Source organism: Erythrolamprus reginae, chromosome 7, assembly GCF_031021105.1.
Source record: "Erythrolamprus reginae isolate rEryReg1 chromosome 7, rEryReg1.hap1, whole genome shotgun sequence".
NCBI lineage: Eukaryota > Metazoa > Chordata > Lepidosauria > Squamata > Dipsadidae > Erythrolamprus > Erythrolamprus reginae.
Window position 1 is genome coordinate 57,890,279 of NC_091956.1, and position 25,583 is coordinate 57,915,861.

Genomic DNA, 25,583 nt, shown 5'->3' on the forward strand with positions numbered 1-25,583 from the left:
ATGTCAAGATACATTTATTGAAAAAGTATATCAAGGGATGAAAATTTACAAAGAAAGAGGAGTATAAACATCAGTTAGAAATAATTTTGATGAAAAATGAAAATGGAACAACAAAAGCCATCAGCGTGTCCAGTAAATATTTGAAAAACAAACCAAGAAAATTTCAGGAAATGAAAAGAGGAAGTCAGAGAGGAAGTCTGAAATTATAAAACTGGAAAACAAAATAAACAAAAATAGAAATGGAAAATAAATTAAATCCATATTAGAGACAGATACAAATAATGAAAAGAGCTTTGCTGGATACTGTACATGCAAAATAAAACAGGCATAGCACAATCCATCCAACAGCTTGTTATAAATAGATTTTATTTGGAAAAACCAAAAAGCTATTACAAAATAATTTTAGCAACTGCTGTGGATCAAATGCAAGTCAGAGTTATAGTGAAATGAACATTCATATTTTTATCCATCTTTCTTCCACTCAAGCTGTGCAAATGACTGGTTGACCTCAGTTTGGAGCAGGTTTCTATTTGTCTCCTACTTTGACCATCTTTGTTATCAGAGGGGCTTTTTTAGAACCCTGTGAGGATTAACTCTCACAATTCCTAAAAGATAAAGAGCATTTAAAGTTACCATGATAGATAAAAACAACGGTTCACAAGTAACAGAATGAAATGTAACAAGGGCCAAATTTTTCAATTAAGAAATAAAAATCAAGTCCACAGGTAGAGCACGGTTTCTACCAGGTTTGACAAAACTTGGAATAAGTGTTGATTGCCAACTGAATATGAACAATAGTCCTCGGAGAGAGGCGGCATACAAATCTAATAAATAATAATAAAAATAACAATATGTTTAGGTTTCATATGATTTCCAAATTACAGGAAATAATCACTACACTCTATTCTGCTGTTGTCAGACTCCTCCTTAAATATTGTGTTCAGTTCAGGGGATTCCACCAAAGAAATATTCAAAGAATTTTTAACAGGTTAAGGAGGGAAATAATGAAATGACCAGAGCATTAAAGCTTAGCTATATAAAGAATGACTGAGAAATGTACTATATCACATGTGAAAATAGGTCATAAAAGGAATATGATAGTATAAAAAGAAAAACAAAACAAACAAGCATCGAACATATACAGGGGCTACAATTGCCCCGCTCAAAATAGAAGTCTTTCTAATACAGAAAAGAAAACACTAGAATTTGTAAGATCAATACAGAGAATATAAAAAAGAGAAAAAAAATTTAAATTTTTTTTCATATATTGAAACTTTTGTAAAAGAATAAATTCATATATATATTTCTTTTTATTCAATTCATTTAGTATTCTTTTTATTCAACCATATATAAATCCTTTTCCAAATTTTATAAAAATCTGGTTCTTCTTGATTGTTTAACCGCCTCGTCATGTCCATCTCCGCACACTCTATGATTTTCCTTAGTACGTCATCCTACTTGGGAATATCTTTTTCTTTCCATTTTTGTGCATATACAATCCTGGCGGCAAGCAAGATATGATTTATTAAATAATAAATTTCCTTTTTATATTTTTGATTTGTTATGCCTAGTAGAAAAACTTCCGGGGTTTTCCTAATTTCCTGAAGGGTAATTTCTTTTATCCATCTTTCTATTTTATTCCAATAGAGTTTGTCTTTTTGGCAAGTCCACCACTGATGATAGTAGGAACCTATTTCTCTTTTACATTTCCAACAATTTGGAGATGTGTTCGGAAACATTTTTGAAATTCTATTAGGTGATAAATGCCACCTGTAAAACATCTTAATCTGATTTTCTTTAAATGAAACTGATTTAGTTATTTGCTAATTATATGTCCAGACTCTTTCCCAGGTATCTAAGTCAATTTCTTTTCCTAATTTTTTTCACCAACTTATCATATTATTTTTTAAGATCAAATTGGTAGTTTTAAAGCTAATCAAATATTTATATACTTTTCCTATTAGTTTTCTCTGGTTTGTGATTAACATGTTTATTTATTTTATTTATTTATTGGATTTGCATGCCGCCCCTCTCCGTAGACTCGGGGCGGCTAACAACAATGATAAAAACAGCATGTAACAAGCCAATACTAAAACAATTAAAAACCCTTATTATAAAACCAAACATACACACAAACATACCATGCATAAATTGTAATGGCCTAGGGGGAAGGAATATCTCAACTCCCCCAATGCCTGGCGGTATAAGTGAGTCTTAAGTAGTTTTCCCCTTACTGAATATATATGTTTTGATGTCTTTTTGATATCTGGACTGAATCTGCATGTATTGCCACCAACCTATTGTTACTCCCTCATCTTGTAACTTTTGTCTAGATTTCAAATTCATTTGTTCATCTATTAAGTCTTTGTATTTCCATATCTTCCCTTCTTGAGTTAAGTTAGGGTGGTAAATTGCTTCTATAGGAGAAATCCATTCTGGAATTGTTAAGAAGTGATCTTTTTTTATATCCTTCCAGACATCTAACAAGGCTTTTCTCATTGTATGTTTCTTAAAATAAGAATGTGTTTTATACTTATCATACCATATAAAGGCATGCCAGCCAAGCATGAGATTATGGCCCTCCAAATTCAATAATCTTCTATTTTCCAAGGTTAGCCATTCCTTAATCCAAGATAAGGCTGCAGCCTGGTAATACAGTAGTCCCTCACCTATCGCTGGTGTTCCGTTCCAGACCCGGCCGCGATAGGTGAAATCTGCGATGGGGAATTTATCGACTGATAGTACTTATTTAAGTATTTATATTGTAATTGTTTGGTAAGTTTTCATTGTTTTAAGTGTTTATAAACCCATCCCACACAGTATTTATTTTAGATACAGTATTTAAATACAGTATTTACAATTTTAGATATATTTCTTTTGAAAAACCTGCTGATCGAGTTCGGCGGGCTGTTTAAATCTGCCGATCGACTTCCTCAGAAACCCGCGAACCAGCGAAGATCCGCGAATGATTTTTCTCATTAATATTTCTTGAAAACCCGCGATGAAGTGAAGCCGCAGTAGGTGAAGTGCGGTATAGCGAGGGACTACTGTATAACTTCCAATTGGGGAGAGCAAGCCCTCCTCTTTCTTTAATATCTTCTAAAGCACTTAGTACTTGGTTATTTTCAGTGTGCCAAAATGCAATTGATTACATTTCTAAAACCAAAACATAGTTGTATTCACAGAATTACTTATACTAGGCAAGATGCAGTGAATTTATTTTCACAGATACTGCCTTGCCCTGTTGCAACAAGAAGTATTTATATAACCAGCACTTTAGTTCTGATTCAAACTTTAAGAATATATTTCTCCTGAGTGCATGCCATGAATGTGATTATATGGAATGCATTACAATTAAATATGTTAAATACAGGGCTTCAGTAAATGTTCTCACTAAGTGGTAATACTAATAGCAGTATCTAATTTGCAGTTGTTTCTCCTACTTAACTCCTTTTGCCTTTAAGTGCTATAAAACTATTGGAAAACAATACTTAAGAGAGATGCATTTATTGTCCTTTTATGGACAATTGTTCCAATAAGTGCTAGCAATTCTGGCATCGTAGGGTGAAAATTGTATACCTCAGTGACTGTCCTGCCTGTGGCTGTAATGAAGTCTCGGTAGTAATCTAATTGTATTGACTTAGCAGGAAAATGGAATTCTCTTGACAGGATAAGCACAAGAAAATTGCAGCATCATAAGATCCATGCTGACATAAACACTATCGGCATAGATGAGGAAAAAATAGTTGGTTAGCTTATATTTTGGGGAAGTTTAAAAATATCAGTCTTTTGAATTTTGTTTGTTGTAAAATATCATGGGTTGGTTTTTTTTTTCTTTGTGGTTTATAAAGTTTCTCTGGAATCATTGAACTAAATTCTTCAACAACTTTCAACACTGGACATTCTGGTTAAATGTAAGAAAAACCACAGCAATTTTAGGCGATGCTTCTTGAGTAGGGAGGTTTTGTGTGGTAGGATCACAACATATGCTAGTGGGAAAATCATAATCAATGATCTTTGGCTGATTCCAAACTTTTCAAGTTTTAAGTTTCCTTGGCATGTAATCTAAAAATATCAGATTTAATTGAAGTTCGAATTGAGTTATCATTGAGGCTTACAGAGAAACTCTCTGCATTATTTAATAACAAATGCGGATGTGTGAAGCTATGTGGTAGTACTACAATGTGGCAATAAATGATAAGGAAGACTCTATTCATCTTGTCATTTGAAGACAACGCTTCCGGACAATAATTTTTCTTTGACTCCTGGGAAATCTCACTAAAAACAGCAGTCTGTGCACACCTTGGAAGCAAGGATTATACTGTATCTTTGGGCATAAAGGCAATGGTCTTGGTGGAGGAACAAATAAATCTCTGGGTGTGAACGGCATGAATGCTAGGAGGCTGGGTAGCCCTAACCAGAACAGTTTGTAGGCTGAACTGAAAATGGAGGGGAAAGTGGCATTAAATTTCTTAACAGCTGGGCTCTTAGTAAATGTTTACTTAGCATTTGCATGCCTTTTCAAGTACTTTTACTGCATTGTTGAAAACAGTTAACATAAGAACATAAGAAGAGCCATCCTGAATCAAGCCAAAGCCCATTGAGTCCAGCATTCTGTGTCACACAGTGGCCCACCAATTGTACATGGGGATCTTGAGCAGAAAGAGAAGGCAAGACCCTCCCTTTCCCTTCACCCCCAACAAATGGTACCCAAGGGAATCTTACCTGCCTCAACCAACATAGAGGCGGCACATGGACATCCGTTTCAATAACCACCAATACACTTGGCATCCATGAATCTGTCTAATCCTGCCTTGAAGCTATCAAGGATGACAGCTGTCACAATCTCTTCTGGAAGTGAATTCCATAAGCCAACAACCCTTTGGGTGAAGAAATACAGTGGTACCTCATGATACGAACCCCGTGTGATATGAACCCGGGGTTTGGAAATTTTTTGCCTCTTCTTATGAACTTTTTTCGGCTTACGAACCCACCGCAGATCGCAAAATGGTCCTCCGCTGGGTTCCGCCGCCCGGCTGTCACCTTCTGAAACAGCTGGGGGGGGCTTCTCAGCGTTCTCCCAAACGCCGAACCCAGAAGTTCGGGTTCGAGTTCGGGTTCCGGAGACCACCGAGAAGTGCCCGGCTGTTTCAGAAGGTTACAGCCGGGCGCCGCCGCTCGGCAGAGCGCCCTTTTTGCGATTGGCGGCGACATTTTTGGCTGATCTGGAGGCTAGAAAGGAGGTGGGGAATCCCAATAGGGAATTTCATGGGAGGAGCTTTGATGTCACAAAGACGTCCGACCGTTCTCTAATGGAGGTGTTCCCAAGAACCTAGGATCTTGAATGTATTGACATACAATATATGGAGATCCTATTTTCACCACCACAACAAACCTATAAGGTGGGTTTGGCTGAGATTAAGTAACTAGCCAAAGTCACCAGCTAGCTTTTATGGTTAAGCAGGACTATAACTCATGATCAGACAGTTTCTAGCCTGGTCCTTTCACTCCAGATCAAAGTGCCTTTAACATTTACTCACTTGCAATAAAGTATGGAAGCTAGCTTGTGTTTTTTTGGTAACCTTTTTTGCTCATTCTTCCTGCCTTTATTATCTGTCCTGATGACATTATTACAAATGATATAAAAATACTCAGCATAACAAAATAAAATTATATTTTTAAACAATTCTAAGAACGGACAAAGGAAACAAAGCCCTGACAGAGTCAGATACGTTGAGTTTCATTACCTGTACATAGAATATAATAATTCCATTTAAATTCATGTTCTTTGATTCTTAAAAAGCTTTCATGATAAATATATTTATTTGACTTTTGCAAATCAATCAAAAAGTGGAAAATAACTAGCCAGTTTATATTTAGATACATTTAAAAGTACAATGTTTATTGTGCCCCAAATATTGCACCATTTCTTATACATAATGTATTTATAAATCTACAGTGTGAGAAATGAGGATTCCAGGGCTGTTATGCAGCGTCAGCTTCACTGTGTGATACATATTACCCTAAAATCAGTAAGTTGCCAGCTAGCAAGCAGTGCAAAGTAATATTTCATCTTCAAGTTTAATTAATGCTCTGCATTACACAAACAGAAAAAATTGTGTTGTGATGTTGAAGAGAAGGAAAGTGGCAGAGATAAAAGGAACAGAACTGACTGAAGAAGTAAAGAATCCTTAATGGCTGCTAGTTATGGATTTGTTGTTCTTCCATTTTTCTGATATTCACTGAAAAACCAAGGATGACACATGACAATTCTTCCAAGTTGAGGTCTTTATTGTTTCACACCTACAGACAAAATTTTGCCAGATTGAGGGCTCTACTATCTGCATCTACAATATTTTCTGTGAACTGTTGAGGAATATCTTCACCTTTTTTTCTCATAAAATGATCTGAGTAGTCTCTTACTCCTCTGGAATGCCATATTTTCACCATATATTTGTAACATGTACTCAGTTCTACCTTCACTATATTTTGTAAAGATTCCCCTTAGTTATTGTGATGGGTTCCAGAATTCACTTTGTTCATTGTTTGTGCTAGCACAGTTTGATAGCAATTTTAACTAAATATTGATTGATATAAAGCTACAAGATGACTCTTAATATTGTAACTGAGTAGAAATTATGAGGATATGTACATAATAACCTTATTTTAGCTGAATAAATCAGATGGAAAAAGATTTTTTCTCCAGCCTGAAGTCACATTTAGCTGAGTGAAATGCTTATTACTGAATCCACAGTAGTGGATACAGGAAGGGGGGAAAACATTTTAATTTATTTAAACATTTAACCTCTTCAGGTGTTTTATTCTTGAGCACATTAAAACTTAGGGTTGGGGCATAATATCTGGTTATTTCTGGCAGCAGTTGTCAAGGCTTTTGAACTCATAAGTAGTCTTATAGACTCGTTTGAAAACTCTTACAAACTTTTGCATTCTTTGAGAAAATGTTTATTATTATTTATGTACATTTTTATACCACCAATTCAGGGCATCATTTATCATAGGGAATACTGTATTTTTCAGAGTATAAGATGCACCAGAACATAAAATGTGCCTTAGTTTTGGGGGAGGAAAATACGGAAAAGAATCTGCCTACCAGGTATTCATCTGGCTAGCGTCCTTAATCAGGTCAGCTTCAGCACATTATTTTATCTCCTGGCTAAGGGCTTAAAAATGTTTATTCTGAGAGAGTAACAATGAAAGAGCTTGCAAGCCAGTAAGAACTGGGAACATCATTAGCACCTGAAAAGAAACAGTCTAAGCAAGTAGAGCAATGGGAAAAAAACCCGCAAAGACTTGGAAAACATTCTTTTTCACAGAGAATAACAATGGAAGACCTTGCAAGCGGGTAAGACCTGGGAACATTGTTAGCACATGGTTAGGGCTGGAAAGAAACTTACTGAGAGCAAGTTAGGGTAATGAAAAAAACCCTGCAAAGACTTACAGCATGGAAAACATTCTTCACAGAGGGTAACAATGAAAGAGCTTGGGAACATTAATAACACCTAGTTAGGGCTGGAAAGAAATATCTGGAGCAAGTAAAGCAATGAAAAAACCCTACAAAGACAGGGTTTGGAATACATTCTTGGCATAGAGTAACAATGAAAGAGCTTGCAAAGACTTAGAGCTTGGAAAATATTCTTTACATAGAGAAACAATGAAAGAGCCTGCAAGGTAAGAGCTGGGAAGATCGTTAGCAGCTAGTTAGGGCTGGGCGAAAAAAAGCAACATTCAGAGTATATATAAGATGCACCCTAATTATCAACCTCTTTTAGGGAGGGAAAAGGTGCAGAAAAATACGGTATATGGAATCATTTTCATCATCCTACCTAAGGAGTGTTCAATTTTCTATTTTAATTTGCAAAAATCATCCAATTTGATTGGAATTATTTTCATTAATTGTTGCATTAATATTTTCAGATAATGATTATGAACAATTCCCACCCCAATAATATGGTCTGCTTTTTGATATGAAGGTTTTTAGATGTAAAGATTTTATTTATTAGATTTTGATGGCAATATCTTCGTTTTATTCAACATTAGGCACCCCCGCTGGAGATGCTATCAAAATGAAGTAATTCTTCATTGTTTGAAATTTGTGTCACCTTCATGTATGTGCCACTGAAAATTGATTGATACATGCTGAGAAGCAAAATAATAATATTTGTAGTGTTTTAGCCTAAATTGAATTTTAGAATATGGAGCAGCATGTTATTATTAGTTAATTACTGTAGAGTAAACAAATCAATTCTTAGGCTGCATAGACAAAATAGAAAAATAAATTTTTACATATGTACTGCATGTGACACCACTTGGTTAAAATTCTGTATCCTGAGCTTTATTGTTATCGAAAATTTCCAATCAAACTTTGTAATTTAGTTAATTTAGTCCTTCTCCCAATTATTTTTATAAAGTTTGTTAGGTTTAGTTTTTTGCTGGGATGAAGTGGCGATCAATACTCAAGAACTGTCTCCTATGAAGAAAATTGGAAGTCACTTCTTTATAGGGGCATGCATAAGCGCACCATTGTGCCTACCATCCTTGTCCTATTGTCTTCTTTTGTTACTTTTTATCATCACTTATCTAATGTTTAATATGTACAAATTATAACCCTATAATTGTTTGACAAATAAATAAATAAATAAACAAATAAATAATATTTCACTTTCTTGCTCACTTTTTTGTTCACTATTTCCTTAACACTTTTATAATCTTTTTCTATTTCTTATTTATTCTTTTCTATTTCTTAAAATATGTTTCTCTACTTTTTTAACTTCTTTGTAAATTATTATTTAAAAAATATACCAAAGAACTATCCAGGTTTTATTCCTTTCTCATTATGCAATGTTTATTAACTTGCACTTTTCTAATAGTTTTGTAATAGTTCTCAGGCAGAACACCCAGAAAAAAATGGCATTTGTTTATTTGCTCCTCATTTTTAATTCAACCAACTTAATTTATATTTTTATTTGGTAATTAATTTGCATTGTATAATTTGTATACAGGGAGTCATCCTTTGCACTTTGCCTTTCTCAAAATTTTGTAATACAATTTTCATCCTCAAAATCTTGCATGCAGAACATGCGCATAAGAAAAGCTAAGAAATATTTTGACTGAAGAAATTTACGGATCAAAAACTGTACATTGGAGAAACTGCACACAGAAGCAGAATTGCCTGTGAATTTCCAGGCATTTATTAAAATTGCAGACTGACTAAATAATAGAACTTACTGCTGATTGTATCTTGAAGAAATTGATGTAGATTAATGATGGGCTATTCTTTCCTCCTACCCCTTTTCAATATTATATTGCCGTTTACGTGCTCTTGTACTTAAATATTTTTCAAGTGAATGATTCAATTTCACTTGCAGAAAATAGCATTTTTGTATTATAACTTTAAAGCTAATGACTGGTAGGCACACAGCCTTGCATGCCGGTGTTTTTGAAAAAATGTGTGCTAATTGGTTGTATTACAGTAGTCCCTCGCTATACCACGCTTCACCTACTGCGGCTTCACTTCATCGCAGGTTTTCAAGAAATATTAATGAGAAAAATCATTCGCCGATCTTCGCTGGTTCGCGGGTTTCTGAGGACGTCGATCGGCAGATTTAAACAGCCCGCCGAACTCGATCGGCAGGTTTTTCAAAAAAAATATATCTAAAATTGTAAATACCGTATTTAAATACTGTATCTAAAATAAATACTGTGTGGGAAGGGTTTATAAACACTTAAAACAATGAAAACTTACCAAACAATTACAATATAAATACTTAAATAAGTACTATCAGTCGATAAATTCCCCATCGCGGATTTCACCTATCGCGGCCGGGTCTGGAACGTAACACCAGCGATAGGTGAGGGACTACATTAAATATGAGATAATATTTGTTACAGTGAAACATCAAAATCATTTTTATTCGGGCTTCCGAGTTATGAAAATTATATCAAACTAGCAAACATCTATATTTCAGTTGTTAATACTAAAGATTTTATCCTTCTATAAAAATGCAGCCGAGCATCCAGAACAGGTCATAATATTCTATTACAGTAAGCGGAAGAAGACAGAAAAGAAGGGGTAATGTAAAAATTAATCTAGAACTCATTAAAGCGATTTTACTAAATACCAGAAGATTAGTAATCTAGCAAAGACAAGTACCGTGACATTTTCATTTATTAACTTTCTAAAGTGCCATGTACTGAGACTAGTTTAAAATGAAGAATAGAATTATTTTAATTGAAAACTGTGAACAATTCTCCCCTGGAGGTTCTGAGTCATTTCTTTTTATCTTTCTGAGTTTCAATGAAAGTGAGAAGTACAACAGATAAGGCCATACTTCCTTTGTCTCCTCTTTCTGCTTTTTATTTTTATTGAGAATAAGCTATGAACAGTGTGTGCCAAAGGTTAGCTAGGAGCATGGCAGTTATGATCCATGAAAAAAGTAGGATGCTTTCCTCATTTAATGTATTTTTTAAATATATTTTTCTGGATCGTGGAGATGGTTTTCTCCTATATTAATCCAGGACTCAACTCTTTTGGAGTTACATTTGGTCTCTTCTCCCTCAAAATATGGAACCCATAAGTTGCTAGCTTCCTTGGGAAAGGCATGATAAATATTATGGCATGATATAGATGGAAGGGTAGGTAGAGGTGTGGGATGGATGGATGATTGGGCGAATAAATAAATAAATAAACATAACAAAAACAAGTACTAAGATCTCATTTTACAAATGTGTTTGAGGCAAAAAAAAAAAACCATTATAAACCAAAGCATCCCTGCCTACATCAAACTGCAACTTGGATTTCAGAATCTGAAAAAACCTATTTACTTAGAAATGTTCTACATACACAGGTTCTCCTATCTCTGTTAAGATGGTTCCCTGGGAGAAATGGAGGTTTTTATCATGGAGAATAATCTTCATTCTATTTTCTGATGAGCCACAATTCTCAATCTTTCCCCCCATTAATCTATTGTACAAATAATGCTCCATCTCGTTCAGCTAAGTCAAGTTTGTTTGTTTGTCAAATATGTATAGGATGGTAGCAGTTTGTATAAACACAAGTAAAAAAAATAATGATTAAAGAAGACAATAGGACAGTAAGATAGGGATGGTAGGCAACAATGGTGCGCTTATGCATGCCCCTTACAGAACTCATAGAAACAGGGAGAGGTTGACTGTGTAGACAGTCTAAGGTTTTGGGTTTTGGGGAAGAAACCACAGAGTCAGCTGTATTTTCTGCAGTTGAGTTTGGATCGGTTTATATTTACTTTGAATCTATTACGTGTCCGTGTATTGCTGCAGTTGAAAGGTGAAGTAGTCATTAACAGGAAGGACATTTTGGTATATGATTTAATGAACTACATTTAGATGAGATCAGAGGCAATGTAGTTGTAAATTGTCTAATCTCAATATTTCAACTCTAATAAAATAAGATATTTTGTTGCTAGCGGAGGAGTGACGTATTCTTCTTATGAAATCTTTCTGGACTCTCTCGATTGTATTATTGCCTGATGTGCAATGCGGGTTCCAGAAAGGTAAGTTGTATTCCAGAGTTGGTCTAACAAATGTTTGTAAGATCTGGTTAGCAGTGTAATATTACCAGAGAAGAAGCTACGTAACTATTAATGTCTTTTTGGCAATGTTGTTACAGTGTGCTCTAGCATTTAAGTCATTGGATATGAGCATTGTTTTTTGGCAGAGTGAGGGTCATCTACATTTGTTTCCTCCAAGTTTGTATTTTATATTCTGATTCTTTTTGCCAATATGTAAGACAGAGCATTTATTGGTGGGAATTTAAAGAGGGTTTTCTTGAAGGGCTTTTTGAAGGGTAGCAACATTATTGGTGGTGTTAGTTTAACATCAACAGCAAAGATTACACAGTTGCTTATAATATGGTCACAAAGATTGCTTATGTACAGTATGAGGAGTATTGGTCCTAGAACACTGCCTGAGGGACCCACTAGTGATAGGAACACGAATTGATACGGGACTTCCTATTTTGACCAATTGTTGTCTGTTAGATAGGAGCACGGTTATCTAATCATGTAGGGGTCCAGAGATGCCATAGGAATTTAGTTTCAGAAATAGTTTGTCATGTACTACTGAATCAAAGGCTTTGCAAAACTCTGTGTAAATTGTGTCTATTGTTTTACCTTTATCAAGTTGAATGGTCCATATATTTTTGCAGTGTAAGAGTTGCATAATACAGGATAATTTTTTCCTGAAACCAAATTGTTTGTTGGAGAGTAGGTTATTAGTTTCTAAGTGGAGTGTAATGGATTAGTTTATGATTGATTCCATGACTTTGCAGGTGAAGAGATTGGTCTGTAGGTTTCAACTAGACTGGCATCTCCTTTTTTGAAGATAGGGTTGACTGTGGCTAGTGGCCGTAGATTGGGTAAGGAGCTACTCCTGAAGGACTTTTTTAAAAATTATGCCAATGTTATGGAGAACTTTTTAAAGAAGCACATAGTCTATCAGGTCCAATAGACAGAGATGATTTTAGGTTGTGTAATGCTTTTTTAATGCTATCTTCTGTAAAATTGATTTATGTTGGATTGTTGAAATTAATTTGTGGTATGACTAGGAAATATTGGGCATGAGCCATTGCTGTTTACAAAGACTGAGCTGAAGAATCTGTTAAATGTTTTGTTGTTATAATCTTTACAATTTGGTGCTTTCAGGGGTGGGATGGATCTTGAATTTTGAGTTGGTTGTTTACAAAGTTATAGAAGGCACATGTGGACTTTATGCATAGAAGGTTTACTTCTTGAATGATGTGATAATTGGTGCATTCAGTCTTTATTTGCTGACAAGATTTTTGTAGTGGCTTTTAAAGTTTGCAATGTAGCCTGTTTTATTTTTTCACCACAAAGATCTTTTTTGGGATTATAGTTTCCTTATTTTTATGGGTAATTTATTTGCCGAAGAGACGGAGTAACGACACGGACACAAGAGCTGGATTTAAACTTGGGTCATTTTTATTAATAATAAATTAGCATAATTTATTTAATTAAATTAGCATAAATTAGCATAAATCAACACGCTTAACTATGACCCAAAACAGTGGACCTGCAGGGTCAAACAAATACTTCCGGGGCGGAAATGATGTAGCAATCAACATTCCTGGGCAACTATGGGCGTAGCTCGATGCTAGTCCAGGTGAGGGACCTCTCCCTCACCTGAGACCCTGCCATGCACTCGCATGAGGGGGGTCCCGCCGGCTCACCCCTACCCGGGGACTTCAATGTGCGGGACCCAAAGACAGGTTCCCCCCAACTGCTCAGGTAGCACCCCACCATGAGCTTGGAGAGAACCTGTCAATCATCCCCAAAGATGCCCAAGGGAGAACGCGCAGTTGCTAACCACCACCCAGATTTCCGCCCCTAACCTGCCTACCCAAATGACCAAAGGTAAGCCAATTAGCCTATTAAATGCAAGCACCCCCTAACCGCACATCCATCTCCCCAGTGTGGAATGGGTGAAAAAACGGCCATGCCTAATGGGCGAAGCCGCAAAAAATTCCCATTCGCCCCCCCTAGGGGCGACCCAATAATAGCACACTGCAAAATAGGGAGGGCGGGTGGGTGTCTGCTCCAGCTGCCGGTCCAAGGCGAAAAGGCTTGGCCCAGGGCCTGCAGGCCCTTAAATAGGGCCAGCAAGCCCCGCCCGGACCGAGCAGCACGTCAGGCCATGTAGGCCTGATTTTCGGCCAAAATCTCGTCTCGCGAGATTTCGGCCGAAAACAAGATGGCGGCCACCATTGAAGAGTCCGGTGTCTTTCCCGGCCCTTCGGCAAAGGCTGCCGGGCCGGTAAGTCGACCGGCGCCATTTTCTTAGTTTTGGTGATTATTAGTGGTACATATAGTGTAATGATTCTTTGGATTTCAAGCAAATTTCCTCAGCCAGCAATTCTTGGAGACAAAATCCACAAGTCTTAAAATTGCCAGGTTAGAGACCCCTGCTTAAGACAGTCTTGTCTTCAGCCAGAACTTTTCTTCCTCTCATTCTACTTCACTGCCCTTTTCCGTATTTCTGTCATTTATCTTTTAAAATTTCTTCAGAGTTCTTTAACATGGGACTCTCTTTTTTTTCAGCTAAAACGTCCCTACAAAATAAAAATGAATTATTTGCTATCATCCCTACAACAAAACCATAGGGTTTCCCCACCCTCCTGTAAGCCAGTATTTCCCTCTTGGTTTTTAGTGGTTGTATAGTGACTATTTAAAAAAAACCAGTGTGAAGTACCACTTTCCCTTGACACTGAAAGAATGAGTGGCACATTAATTCACAGATGTGGGAACAGGTCCTCCTCTTATACATGATTGGCTCAGGAATTCTGGAAGTTGAAGTCCACGAACCATCTTTCAGCTGTGGCGAGGGGGGCGTTTGCCCAGGTTCGCCTGGTGCACCAGTTGCGGCCCTATTTGGACCGGGACTCATTGCTCACAGTCCCTCATGCCCTCATCACCTCGAGGCTTGACTACTGTAATGCTCTCTACATGGGGCTACCTTTGAAAAGTGTTCGGAAACTTCAGATCGTGCAGAATGCAGCTGCGAGAGCAGTCATGGGCTTTCCCAAAAATGCCCATGTTACACCAACACTCCGCAGTCTGCACTGGTTGCCGATCAATTTCCGGTCACAATTCAAAGTGTTGGTTATGACCTATAAAGCCCTTCATGGCATCGGACCAGAATATCTCCGAGACCTCCTTCTGCTGCACGAATCCCAGTGACCGATTAGGTCCCACAGAGTCGGCCTTCTCTGGGTCCCGTCAACTAAACAATGTTGGTTGGCGGGCCCCAGGGGAAAAGCCTTCTCTGTGGCGGCCCCGACTCTCTGGAACCAGCTCCCCCCAGAGATTAGAACTGCCCCTACCCTCCTTGCCTTTCGTAAACTCCTCAAAACCCACCTTTGTCGTCAGGCATGGGGGAATTGAGATATCTCCCCCGGGCCTATATAATTTATATATGGTATGTTTGTAGGTATGTCTGCTTAAAAATGGGGTTTTCTTAACTACTTTAAATTTTAAATTGTAAATTATTAGATTTGTTATGAATTGTTTTATTATGTTGTGAGCCGCCCCGAGTCTACGGAAAGGGGCAGCATACAAATCTAATAAATAAATAAATAAAATAAACATGTCATACAAGAGCCAATTTTGCCTACCCCTGACTTAAGGTGTTGCCAACCTTTTACAGCCCATAGCAAGTTTATGTGCATGCAATCTTTCCATCACATTTTGCTTCATTTTGTGAATGAAAGTAAATAAGATAATTCCTTGGTGATATATGCACAATATAGAAACATAGAAACATAGAAGTCTGACAGCAGAAAAAGACCTCGTGGTCCATCTAGTCTGCCCTTATACTATTTTCTGTATTTTATCTTAGGATGGATATATGTTTATCCCAGGCATGTTTAAATTCAGTTACTGTGGATTTATCTACCACGTCTGCTGGAAGTTTGTTCCAAGGATCTACTACTCTTTCAGTAAAATAATATTTTCTCATGTTGCTTTTGATCTTTCCCCCAACTAACTTCAGATTGTGTCCCCTTGTTCTTGTGTTCACTTTCCTATTAAAAACACTTCCCTCCTGGACCTTATTTAACCCTTTAATATATTTAAATGTTTCGATCATGTCCCCCCTTTTCCTTCTGTCCTCCAGACTATACAGATTGAGTTCATTAAGTCTTTCCTGATATGTTTTATGCTTAAGACCTTCCACCATTCTTGTAGCCCGTCTTTGGACCCGTTCAATTTTGTCAATATCTTTTTGTAGGTGAGGTCTCCAGAACTGAACACAGTATTCCAAATGTGGTCTCACCAGCATTCTATATAGTGGGATCATAATCTTCCTGCTTGTTATACCTCTAGCTATGCAGCCAAGCATCCTACTTGCTTTCCCTACCGCCTGACTGCACTGTTCACCCATTTTGAGACTGTCAGAAATCACTACCCCTAAATCCTTTTCTTTTGAAGTATTTGCCAACACAGAACTGCCAATACAATACTCAGATTGAGGATTCCTTTTCCCCAAGTGCATTATTTTACATTTGGAAACATTAAACTGCAGTTTCCATTGCTTAGACCATTTATCTAGTAAAGCTAAATCATTTACCATATTACAGACGCCTCCAGGAATATCAACCCTATTGCACACTTTAGAGTCATCGACAAATAGGCAAACCTTCCCTATATATATTATATTAAAATACAGTGATTCTAAATTATTTTTAAGCCAAAAAATATACAGCGACACTTTGAGAATAGTATAATCTGAAAGATAAGTCTACGGAGAGGGGCGGCATACAAATCTAATAAATAATAATAAAATCTGCTATAGATAAATCTTGGAAGTTGAAGTTAGATTAGTATAATTAAAAATGTGGACCAAACATTTTTTTTTCATTATTGATAGATACCCTATTTTAAGTCACGGGAAATCATCCACTACTTAGTGCACTGGAGGAATCCGTGAGAGATCAAATTGAATGCACATGGAAAATTTAACAAGGTGGTTCTGATAGAAAAGCATTTACTCTGATCCAAGCCAATTAGTGACCTTGCTGCCAGATAATAGGATCAGGCTTGCGGCAGCTGTGTTTTGCAAAAATTGTATTTTAACATTGCATGTAATTCTCAAATCCTTCATTTCAAAGTTGTCTCATTTGTTTAAATAACTGCAGAATTAATGGCTTCAAAATGCGAAATGATCATTTCTGTTCTTTGGTTGAATAAATATATTTTATAACAAGGAGTCTGTTGTGAATGTTTGCATCTACAAATATGAATAATTTTGCAAATTGACATTGGAGCTGTGCTCTGGATTCTGTCCAATTACATTCCTATTTCATACCTTTCCACATTCATGAAAGGTTAGTTGCCTATTGACCGGCTTTGCCTCAACCAATATTAAGGGAGACTTGTTAGCTGACCCATTATCTTTCAGGCTGAACTGTAACAATTACTTATGTCCTGTTCTATGGCAAAGAAGCTGAATTCTTAAAGTTGGAGCCTTACAAGCTTCTTGTTGTATTTTATGTTCTCTGACAGCGGTTACTTCATGTGAAGTGAGTTAATTACACTGTTGCAAATTGCAGAATATAATGATTGGGTTTAAGGTTTTGAATTATTTATTTCTAAATGTCATGTAGTAGCAATACTAGGGAATTGAAGTGTCTTGGAACTACAAGCATCTTTGTTGCATTTTTCATCTCTTCTTTTCTCTTCCTCTTATCTCTCCCCTTCCCCCACTTGCTGTGCTTACCTACCTACTTATTTCATAGAAACATAGAAGACTGACGGCAGAAAAAGACCTCATGGTCCATCTAGTCTGCCCTTATACTATTTTCTGTATTTTATCTTAGGATGGATATATGTTTATCCCAGGCATGTTTAAATTCAGTTACTGTGGATTTATCTACCACGTCTGCTGGAAGTTTGTTCCAAGGATCTACTACTCTTTCAGTAAAATAATATTTTCTCATGTTGCTTTTGATCTTTCCTCCAACTAACTTCAGATTGTGTTCCCTTGTTCTGGTGTTCACTTTCCTATTAAAAACACTTCCCTCCTGGACCTTATTAGCATATTAGCATAGCATATTATTTATTAGATTTGTATGCCGCCCCTCTCTGTATTTGTCTTCCATCTGCAGCATTGCCATTATTCATTCTCTCTCTCTCTCTCTCTCTCTCTCTCTCTCTCTCACACACACACACACATGATTTAAAAGAGTTTGAGAATACTGTACTGCTAAACAAAGCAGCAGTTGCACCTCTCATGTCTGTTTCTCAAAGACTCTGGAGAGTAAAAAAACCAAAGTCAGTAAAAACATCTGCTGTATTAAAGGATTTTGTGATGCTGAATTTTGAGACTGACTACAGAGTCACCAGTCTACTTTCATTCATTCATTCATTCATTCATTCATTCATTCATTCATTCATTCATTCATTCATTCATCAAAACGTACAAGATAATAGGTATGGTAGAAACATAAACAAAAGCAAATAGGTATAGGTAAATTTGGACACTAGGACAATAGGGATAGGGACGGTAGGCACGATGGTGTACATAGGCACACCCCTTACAGACCTCTTAGGAATAGGGTGAGGTCGACTGTAGACAGCCTAAGTTTAAAGTTTTTGGGTTTGGGGAAGAAACCACAGTGTCAGGTAGTGTATTTCATGCATTGGTCACTCTGGGGAGGGCGAAAACAGCTCCCCCATCCCTCGGAGGCCCTCTGGAAGCCGGAAACGTCCTGTTTCCCAACTTCTGGTGGGCCCAGTAGGCTGCTGTTTTGCCCTCCCCAGGCTCCAAAGGCTTCCCTGGAGCTGAGGGAGGGTAAAAACGCTCTCCCCCATCCCCCCAGAGGCTCTGTGGAAGCCAAAAATGCTCTCCCAGAACCTCTGTGTGAGCCAAAAATCAGCTGGCCAGCACACACATTCATGTTGGAACTGAGCTAGGGCAATGGCTCGGATGCCAGCAGATATGGCTCCGCGTGCCACCTGTGACACCCATGCCATAAGTTTGCCATCACTGGACTAGCACCTCACTGGCTCCCTCAAGATAAGAGAAGATGCCAGATCCCGTCATAAAAATCTTCACCGAGAAAGGATCTTATTTCCTAGACTTCACCCATCTTCAGGGCAGTACTCAATACATATCTACTGTAAATGATCAAAACCCAAAGCAGGAGCTACTCAATCTGCATGTCTAAACATCTAACATCAAAGCCTTTTTGTTATTTTATATACCTCTTCTGGTACACCCCTAAGAGGCAGACTACTATCAACCACCATACATGGTTGAATTAAAGTCTTATTTCTAGCAGCCCAGTGGTGTTTATTGTGTACTATATTTGTGACCCAGTTCTAAAAATTGAACCAAATAAATGTTCTAACAGCATAAAAAATCATTTTTTCAGAAGACAAAAAAGAATTTTCTTAAGTATCAGTTAGTGTTAAAAAAAGGATATTTTAATTGTTCAGATAAATATTTAATGCTTTCCATTCTTCTTGTTTCTAATAGATGACACGGGAACAGTATATATTAGCAACACAGCAAAACAGTCTGCCAAGAACAGAAAATCCTCAACTTTATCCAGTAGGGATTTATGGCTGGCGAAAGAGGTGCTTATACTTCTTTGTCCTCTTGCTATTGGTTACCATGATCGTTAACTTAGCCATGACGATATGGATCCTGAAAGTAATGAATTTCACAGTGGTAAGTAGCACTTTTTGGAGTGGAGGGTGAGTGGTTTATAAATGTTAAAGGGATTTGATATGATATATTTCTGCTTTCTAGCAGCTTTGAGAGTTTGGTGAATAAAACAATAGTGGAATAAAGTATCCTTTGCCTTTTGTTAACTGAATGTTCATGTAAATTCTTAATTATTAAGTGCAGAACTAATTGATTCTAATTCTGAACATAGAACATAATACTTTTATTTCTGGGGCAATATGGCCATTGTTAATAGATACTATGCCCATCTAGCTCCAATAAGTATCCATTATTAATTCTTGTAGTTTGTAAGAAAATATCAAGACAGCTGTTTCTCAACTTTCAGCCAATTGAACTGAATTGAACTGAACCCCAAAAAAGGGAACAAACAAGACAAGATCATCCCTTCGGGACTCAGTAGAAGAGTTGCCATAAGGTTGATAGTTCTCGAAAGGTTCTTCACAATACTTTGACTACCCAAAGAACAGCTGATAGAAAGCATAATACCTTCTGCTCTAATTAAAAAGGAATGGTCCCAGGAAAAAAATATGTGCCTGTGACATTTTTTGACACAGATGCCTATTGCTGCATCTGCCACTTTTTCCAAGACTCAGAAATCATTTTGAAATTGATTGAATTAGCAGAGTGGGTGAAATTTAACTGATTTGATTAGAGATAATGGACTAGATGGCTCTATAAGACACTGGAATCAGTTTGTGGACTTTCTACATGCTAAATATAATAACAGATATTACCATGGATTTGAAGATTAACCTGTTGACCATTTTTTCTTCTTTTATGTATATATGCGTGTATCTAAAAGGGAAGGAGAAATTATTGCTATTTTTGTTTCAGCACCCTGTCCAGATAGATCCTAGATATTAAATATTAAATTTATTTGATGACTTTTTTCCTCTTTTTTGTACACTCCCCCCCCTTTTTGTTATTATTAAGGTTGAATGTATGTATGCTTTTGTTTTGCTTCATTTTGTCTGCTTGCTTGCTTTGTATTTTATTCTTTATGATAAAACAATAAATAATATTTTTTTTAAAAAAAATCACAAACCAAATAGAGTTATTGGGAAGTGCCCGTGTAATCTAGGTTTTACAAAAGTTACATTTGGGTCCCTTTTAAAACTATTTTTTTAGTTCGGTTTATTTCCTGTTTCTAGTAGAATCTCAGTATACGTTGGAACTGTGTAAGATACTATTTAAGGCATTCTACTTTTTTTCACACTGATACCCAGGTTTCAGTCTCCTTTCTGGTACACAAGCATATGAATTTGATTGAAAAAGGAAATAATTGCCTACAGTCAATGCTTTTGACCCCTTAGCTTGACCACAGTATTTGTTTTAAGCAAGTACTGAGCCCATTGAACTTGCTATTGAGAACAGGGTTGGGGTTATACAATTCTGCAGATGAGGATTTATATTTGCCATTAAACCTAACTAACCACATGAATTGTTGTGGTACTTTGGTGGCTAGAATTACTTGTCTGCTCTTTGAAGGGTAGTTCGTGAAACAAACCCCCACAAGGACTATTGGAACTCCATTGTTCAATGTACAGCATATATAGTGCTCAAAAAATAAAGGGAACACTCAAATAACACATCCTAGATCTGAATGTATGAAATATTCTCATTGATTAATTTGTTTTGTACAAAGTTGACTGTGCACAACAGCATGTGAAATTGATTGTCAATCAGTGTCACTGCCTAAGTGGACAGTTTGATTTCACAGAAGTTTGATTTGGTTCCCCCCCCCCCCTCTGTTTGAGTGTATTTGCAATGTTTCAGTGAAATCACATTCGACATCATCAGGCTGCTTTGAGTAGGGCATTGAGTTGAGTATTTGTCCGGGTCCAGGACTGGTGGCGCACCCCTCTCCACCAAGCCCAGTCAAATCAACTGTAGCAGTGAAGGGCGAGGAGAACAGACAGACTGCCCTTCCATCAAGCAGCATACTCCATCCTCCCTGCACAAGTAAGACCACCTCTGCCTGCCCCCTCCCTCATTCGCTTCTGGACCGTGACATCTTACCTATGCAGAAGTGGGTGAGGAGGAGGGAGGATCTCACTCAACGGAGGGGTGCTGTGTCTGCTCCCCTTGCCCTCTGAGCAGCAGCCGATTCATCCTGCGCATGCACAGGAAGGCGAAGGATGTGCACGTGCATGAACATGTGTGTGCACTCCTCCCCATCGCAGTGTTGCAGTAGGGCCGCGAATGGCTGCCCTTTACTGGCCATTAGTAGGAAAAAGAGAAAATAACCAACCTCTTGGAAAAAGAGTTAATATGGAAAGGTGAAGATAATTTCACCTAGATCTGTCTGGTAAAATAGAGGCAAAGGGAAACTCTGGCAAGCTTTCATGGTTCTGTTATTAAACCTGACCACAATACAATGGAGTCTAGCAGGTTTTATTTTCTGACTTAGCCTCCCTGGAAGGCCTGAGAGCTTGTAAGAATGTAAATATTCATTTATTTATTTTATTTGTCAAGCATGTCTTAGATAACAGATATAGGTATAAACATGGTTATTAATACATGACATGTATATGAACAAAAGGGGACATTATGACCGGAATGGAAGGGACGTTGGTGTGCTTATACATGCATAATGGGGTGAGATCAACAGTAGACAGTGTAAGGTTGAAGTTTGGGAAGTTTGGGAAAGATACCACAGAGTCAGGTAATGTATTCCAGGCATTTACCACTATGTTGTTGAAGTCGTATTTCCTGAAATCGAGTTTGGTGAGGTTTACCTTAAGTTTATATCTGTTATGTCCTTATATATTGTCGTGGTTGAAGCTGAAGTAGTCATTGACAGGTAAGGACATTGTAATAAATAATTGTATGTACTATGGTTAATCAGACCGAAGGCAGCATAATTTTAAGTTGTCTAAGCTCCAAATTTCAACCCTGTTGGCATAAGGTATTGCGAGTGGATGAGTGGAGGACTCTTCTAATGGAATATCTCTGGATTCTCTCAATTTTATTGATGTCTGATATGCATGTGGGTTCTAGACAGATGAGCTGTATTTGAGAATTGGTCTAGCAAATGTTTTGTATGCTCTAGTTAGCGGTACAATATTACCAGAGAAGATACTATGCAAGCTTAGGTTTACAACTCATAAGCTTTTTTTACAATGGTGTTACAGTGGGCTCTGTCAATTAGATCATTAGATGGGTACTCCAAGGTCCTTAACAGATTGAGGGTCATCTACAAGGTTGCATCCATCCAATTTGTACTTTATGTTATGATTTTTTTGGCCAATATGTAAGACAGAGCATTTGTTGGTTGAGATTTGGAGTTGCTACTTGTTTGACCATTCTGACATACAGTCCAGGTCTTTTTGAAGGTACAGCATTGTCAGTGATGTTGAATAATTTAACATAATCAGCGAAGAGAACACAATTGCTTTTAATATGATCTCAAACATTAATGGGTTATAAAACCCATTGCTACCGGTTCGCACTCGTGTACTCGTGCAACACTTTTGTGCATACGCAGAAGCGTCCTGGGTGGGCAGAACCTCCCATCGCCACTGCTACCAGTTTGCAGAACTGGGTTGAACCAGAAACAATCTACCGCTGATCACAAAGGTCATTTATGTAAAGTATAAAGAGAGCTGGCCCTACAACACTGCCTTGAGGGACATCACTGTTAACAGGCACAGGATTTGATAGGGCACTCCCTATTTTGACCACTTGTTACCTATTTAACAGGAATGCAGCTAGTTTAACAGGAATGCAAGTTATGCAGGGGTCCAGAAATCCCATTAGATATTCATGTTAATTGTGGACTAAGGATTGTTACAGAATTGGGAAGATAAATAGAAGGGAACAAAGTCCTGTGTCCGTTGTGCTGAGTTTATTTTGTTTAAGGGACTAAACGAACTTTAGGAAGATAGTGCTGGGAATGTCTTAATATCACTGCATTACTTCCAGAATCAAAGGCAGGTTGCCTTTAATTCCTGTTGCTAGGGAAAAACATAAAAGAGGCTATTGCTGTTATATCCCACTCGGGTTTCTTACATGCATCTGAGTGATCGCTGCTTGATTAAAAATTTTCAACAAGATAGCCCTTTGAGCTGATTAGCAGTTCTTAAGTATTTCAAAGAGTATGGAAATTCCTAATTTTCATTGGTCTGCTTTCACAAATATGCCTAGGCAGAAATATTTTTTCTACAGCAGTTGAAGTTTATTTCATATCTGATTCTGAACACGTGGATTTGAAAATGCTAGTTATATTCATCTCTCTTGAAAGATCCTGAAGTCTAACATATTTTATGGCATTCAATATTTTACTGAGGTTTTTTATCTGTTGTTTACAAAGCCATGCATTATTAATATATTTTACAGTTATTGTCAAAGGTGTACCTTTGCACATGATGCTTCCCAAACCGGTTATTGCTCGAATAGCGACTTTTTATGGGTAATCCTAGAGATCTTCTCTTTCAGATCTCATAATACTTACTTTTCAAAATGGATTAGACACATGTAATGCACTTGAAACACTGAGGGATCCATTAAAAGGAGGGAATGACTTACAGAGAGTAGAATGGAGAGAGACTGAGAACAAACTGATCTATTTCACAGACTCTGATATTTATTTTTAAAAATGAACATTTAAAATTAACCCCTACTTATATTTTAATGCCAACATGATGCCCTATTGCATACTAATATACTCATGCCCCTCACAAATATTTTTTTCAGGTTCATATTCCTTTAGTGGTTTTTTTTTTTTTCCTTTTTAAAGGAGAGATAGTAACTCTCTAATGTAATGGTTGCAAATGCTTTCTTCTTCTCCAAATCAAACTCGGAGATTGAAAACAGTCAAACGAACAAAAGGACAGTTTAAAGAAACAACAACATTGAATTACACGAAACATATTTTCACATTTTCATTGTTATAAGCAGTAATGGTTTAAGCTGGCTTTGTTCTCTCTTCCATATGTTTTAGCACCTTTGTAATAGCTGGTGTGTTTTTTTCCCCTATCCACTTATCCAAATGAAGTTTTCTTGGGATGATCGGGAAACCAAAAGATGCATGATTTATTTGTTTGTTTGTTTGTTTGTTTTTATTGGTCAAACATGTATAGGATAGTAGTTTGTATAAACATAAGTAAAAAGTAATGGGAAAAAAGGAAAATAGGACAGTAGGACAGGGACGGTAGGCACGATGGTGTGCTTCTGCACGCTCTTTACAGACCTCTTAGAAACAGGGAGAGGTCAACCATAGACTATCTAAGGTTAAAGTTTTTGGGGTTTGGGGAAGAAACCACAGAGTCGGGTAGTGCATTCCAGGCATTGATCACTCTGTTGCTGAAGTCGTATTTTCTGCAGTCACGTTTAGAGCGGTTTACATTTAGTTTGAATCTATTACATGCTCGTGTATTGGTGCGGTTGAAGGTGAAGTAGTCGTTAACAGGAAGGACATTATGGTATATGATTTTGTGAACTACAATTAGATAAGATTGGAGGCGACATAGTTGCAAATTGTCTAATTGCAGTATTTCAAGTCTGGTGGAATAAGGTACAGTGTTCCCTCGACTTTCGCGGGTTCGAACTTCGCGGAAAGTCTATACCACGGTTTTTCAAAAATATTAATTAAAAAATACTTTGTGGGGTTTTTTCCCTATACCATGGTTTTTCCCACCCGATGACGTCATATGTCATCGCCAAACTTTTGTCTGCCTTTAATAAATATTTTTTTAAATAAACTTTAGTAAATAAACATGGTGAGTAATAATCTGAATGGTTGCTAAGGGAATGGAAAATTGCAATTTAGGGGTTTAAAGTGTTAAGGGAAGGCTTGTGATACTGTTCATAGCCAAAAAATAGTGTATTTACTTCCGCATTTCTACTTCGCGGAAATTCAACTTTCGCGGGCGGTCTTGGAACGCATCTCACACGAAAAGCGAGGGAACACTGTATTCTGTTGCGAGCCAAGAAAAGAAGGACTCTTTTTGTGAAATATTTCTGGATTCTCTTGATTGTATTAATGTCTGATATGCAATGCGGACTCCAGACAGGTGAGCAGTATTCTAGAATTGGTCTAACAAATCTTTTCTATGCTCTGGTTAACAGTGAAATGTTGCCAGAGAAGAAGCTGTGTAAGATTAGATTAACAACTCTTAGTGCTTTTTTTGGCAATGTTATTACAGTGGCATCTAGCACTTAGTCGTTGGATAAGAGTACTCCAAGGTCTTTGTCAGAGTGAGGGTCATCTATGATGGGGACTAAAAGCATTGCTCCAATGTCCCAGAAAGGATGGAAATGACCCATTCCTTTCAGCATTTTTTTTGGAAGAATAGTTGTTTTGGCCACAGGCACCTTGATCA

The 25,583-nt window shown here is 37.2% G+C and overlaps 1 protein-coding gene across 1 annotated transcript in view; it reads left to right on the forward strand.

The window, feature by feature from the left end:
- The window catches only part of SGCZ (sarcoglycan zeta), a 329,915-nt gene that overhangs the window by 26,275 nt on the left and 278,057 nt on the right, over window positions 1-25,583 (forward strand). The window contains exon 2 of the mRNA XM_070757645.1: window positions 19,048-19,242. Coding sequence (XP_070613746.1) covers window positions 19,048-19,242 — 195 coding nt within the window. The remainder of the gene's footprint in view (window positions 1-19,047; window positions 19,243-25,583) is intronic.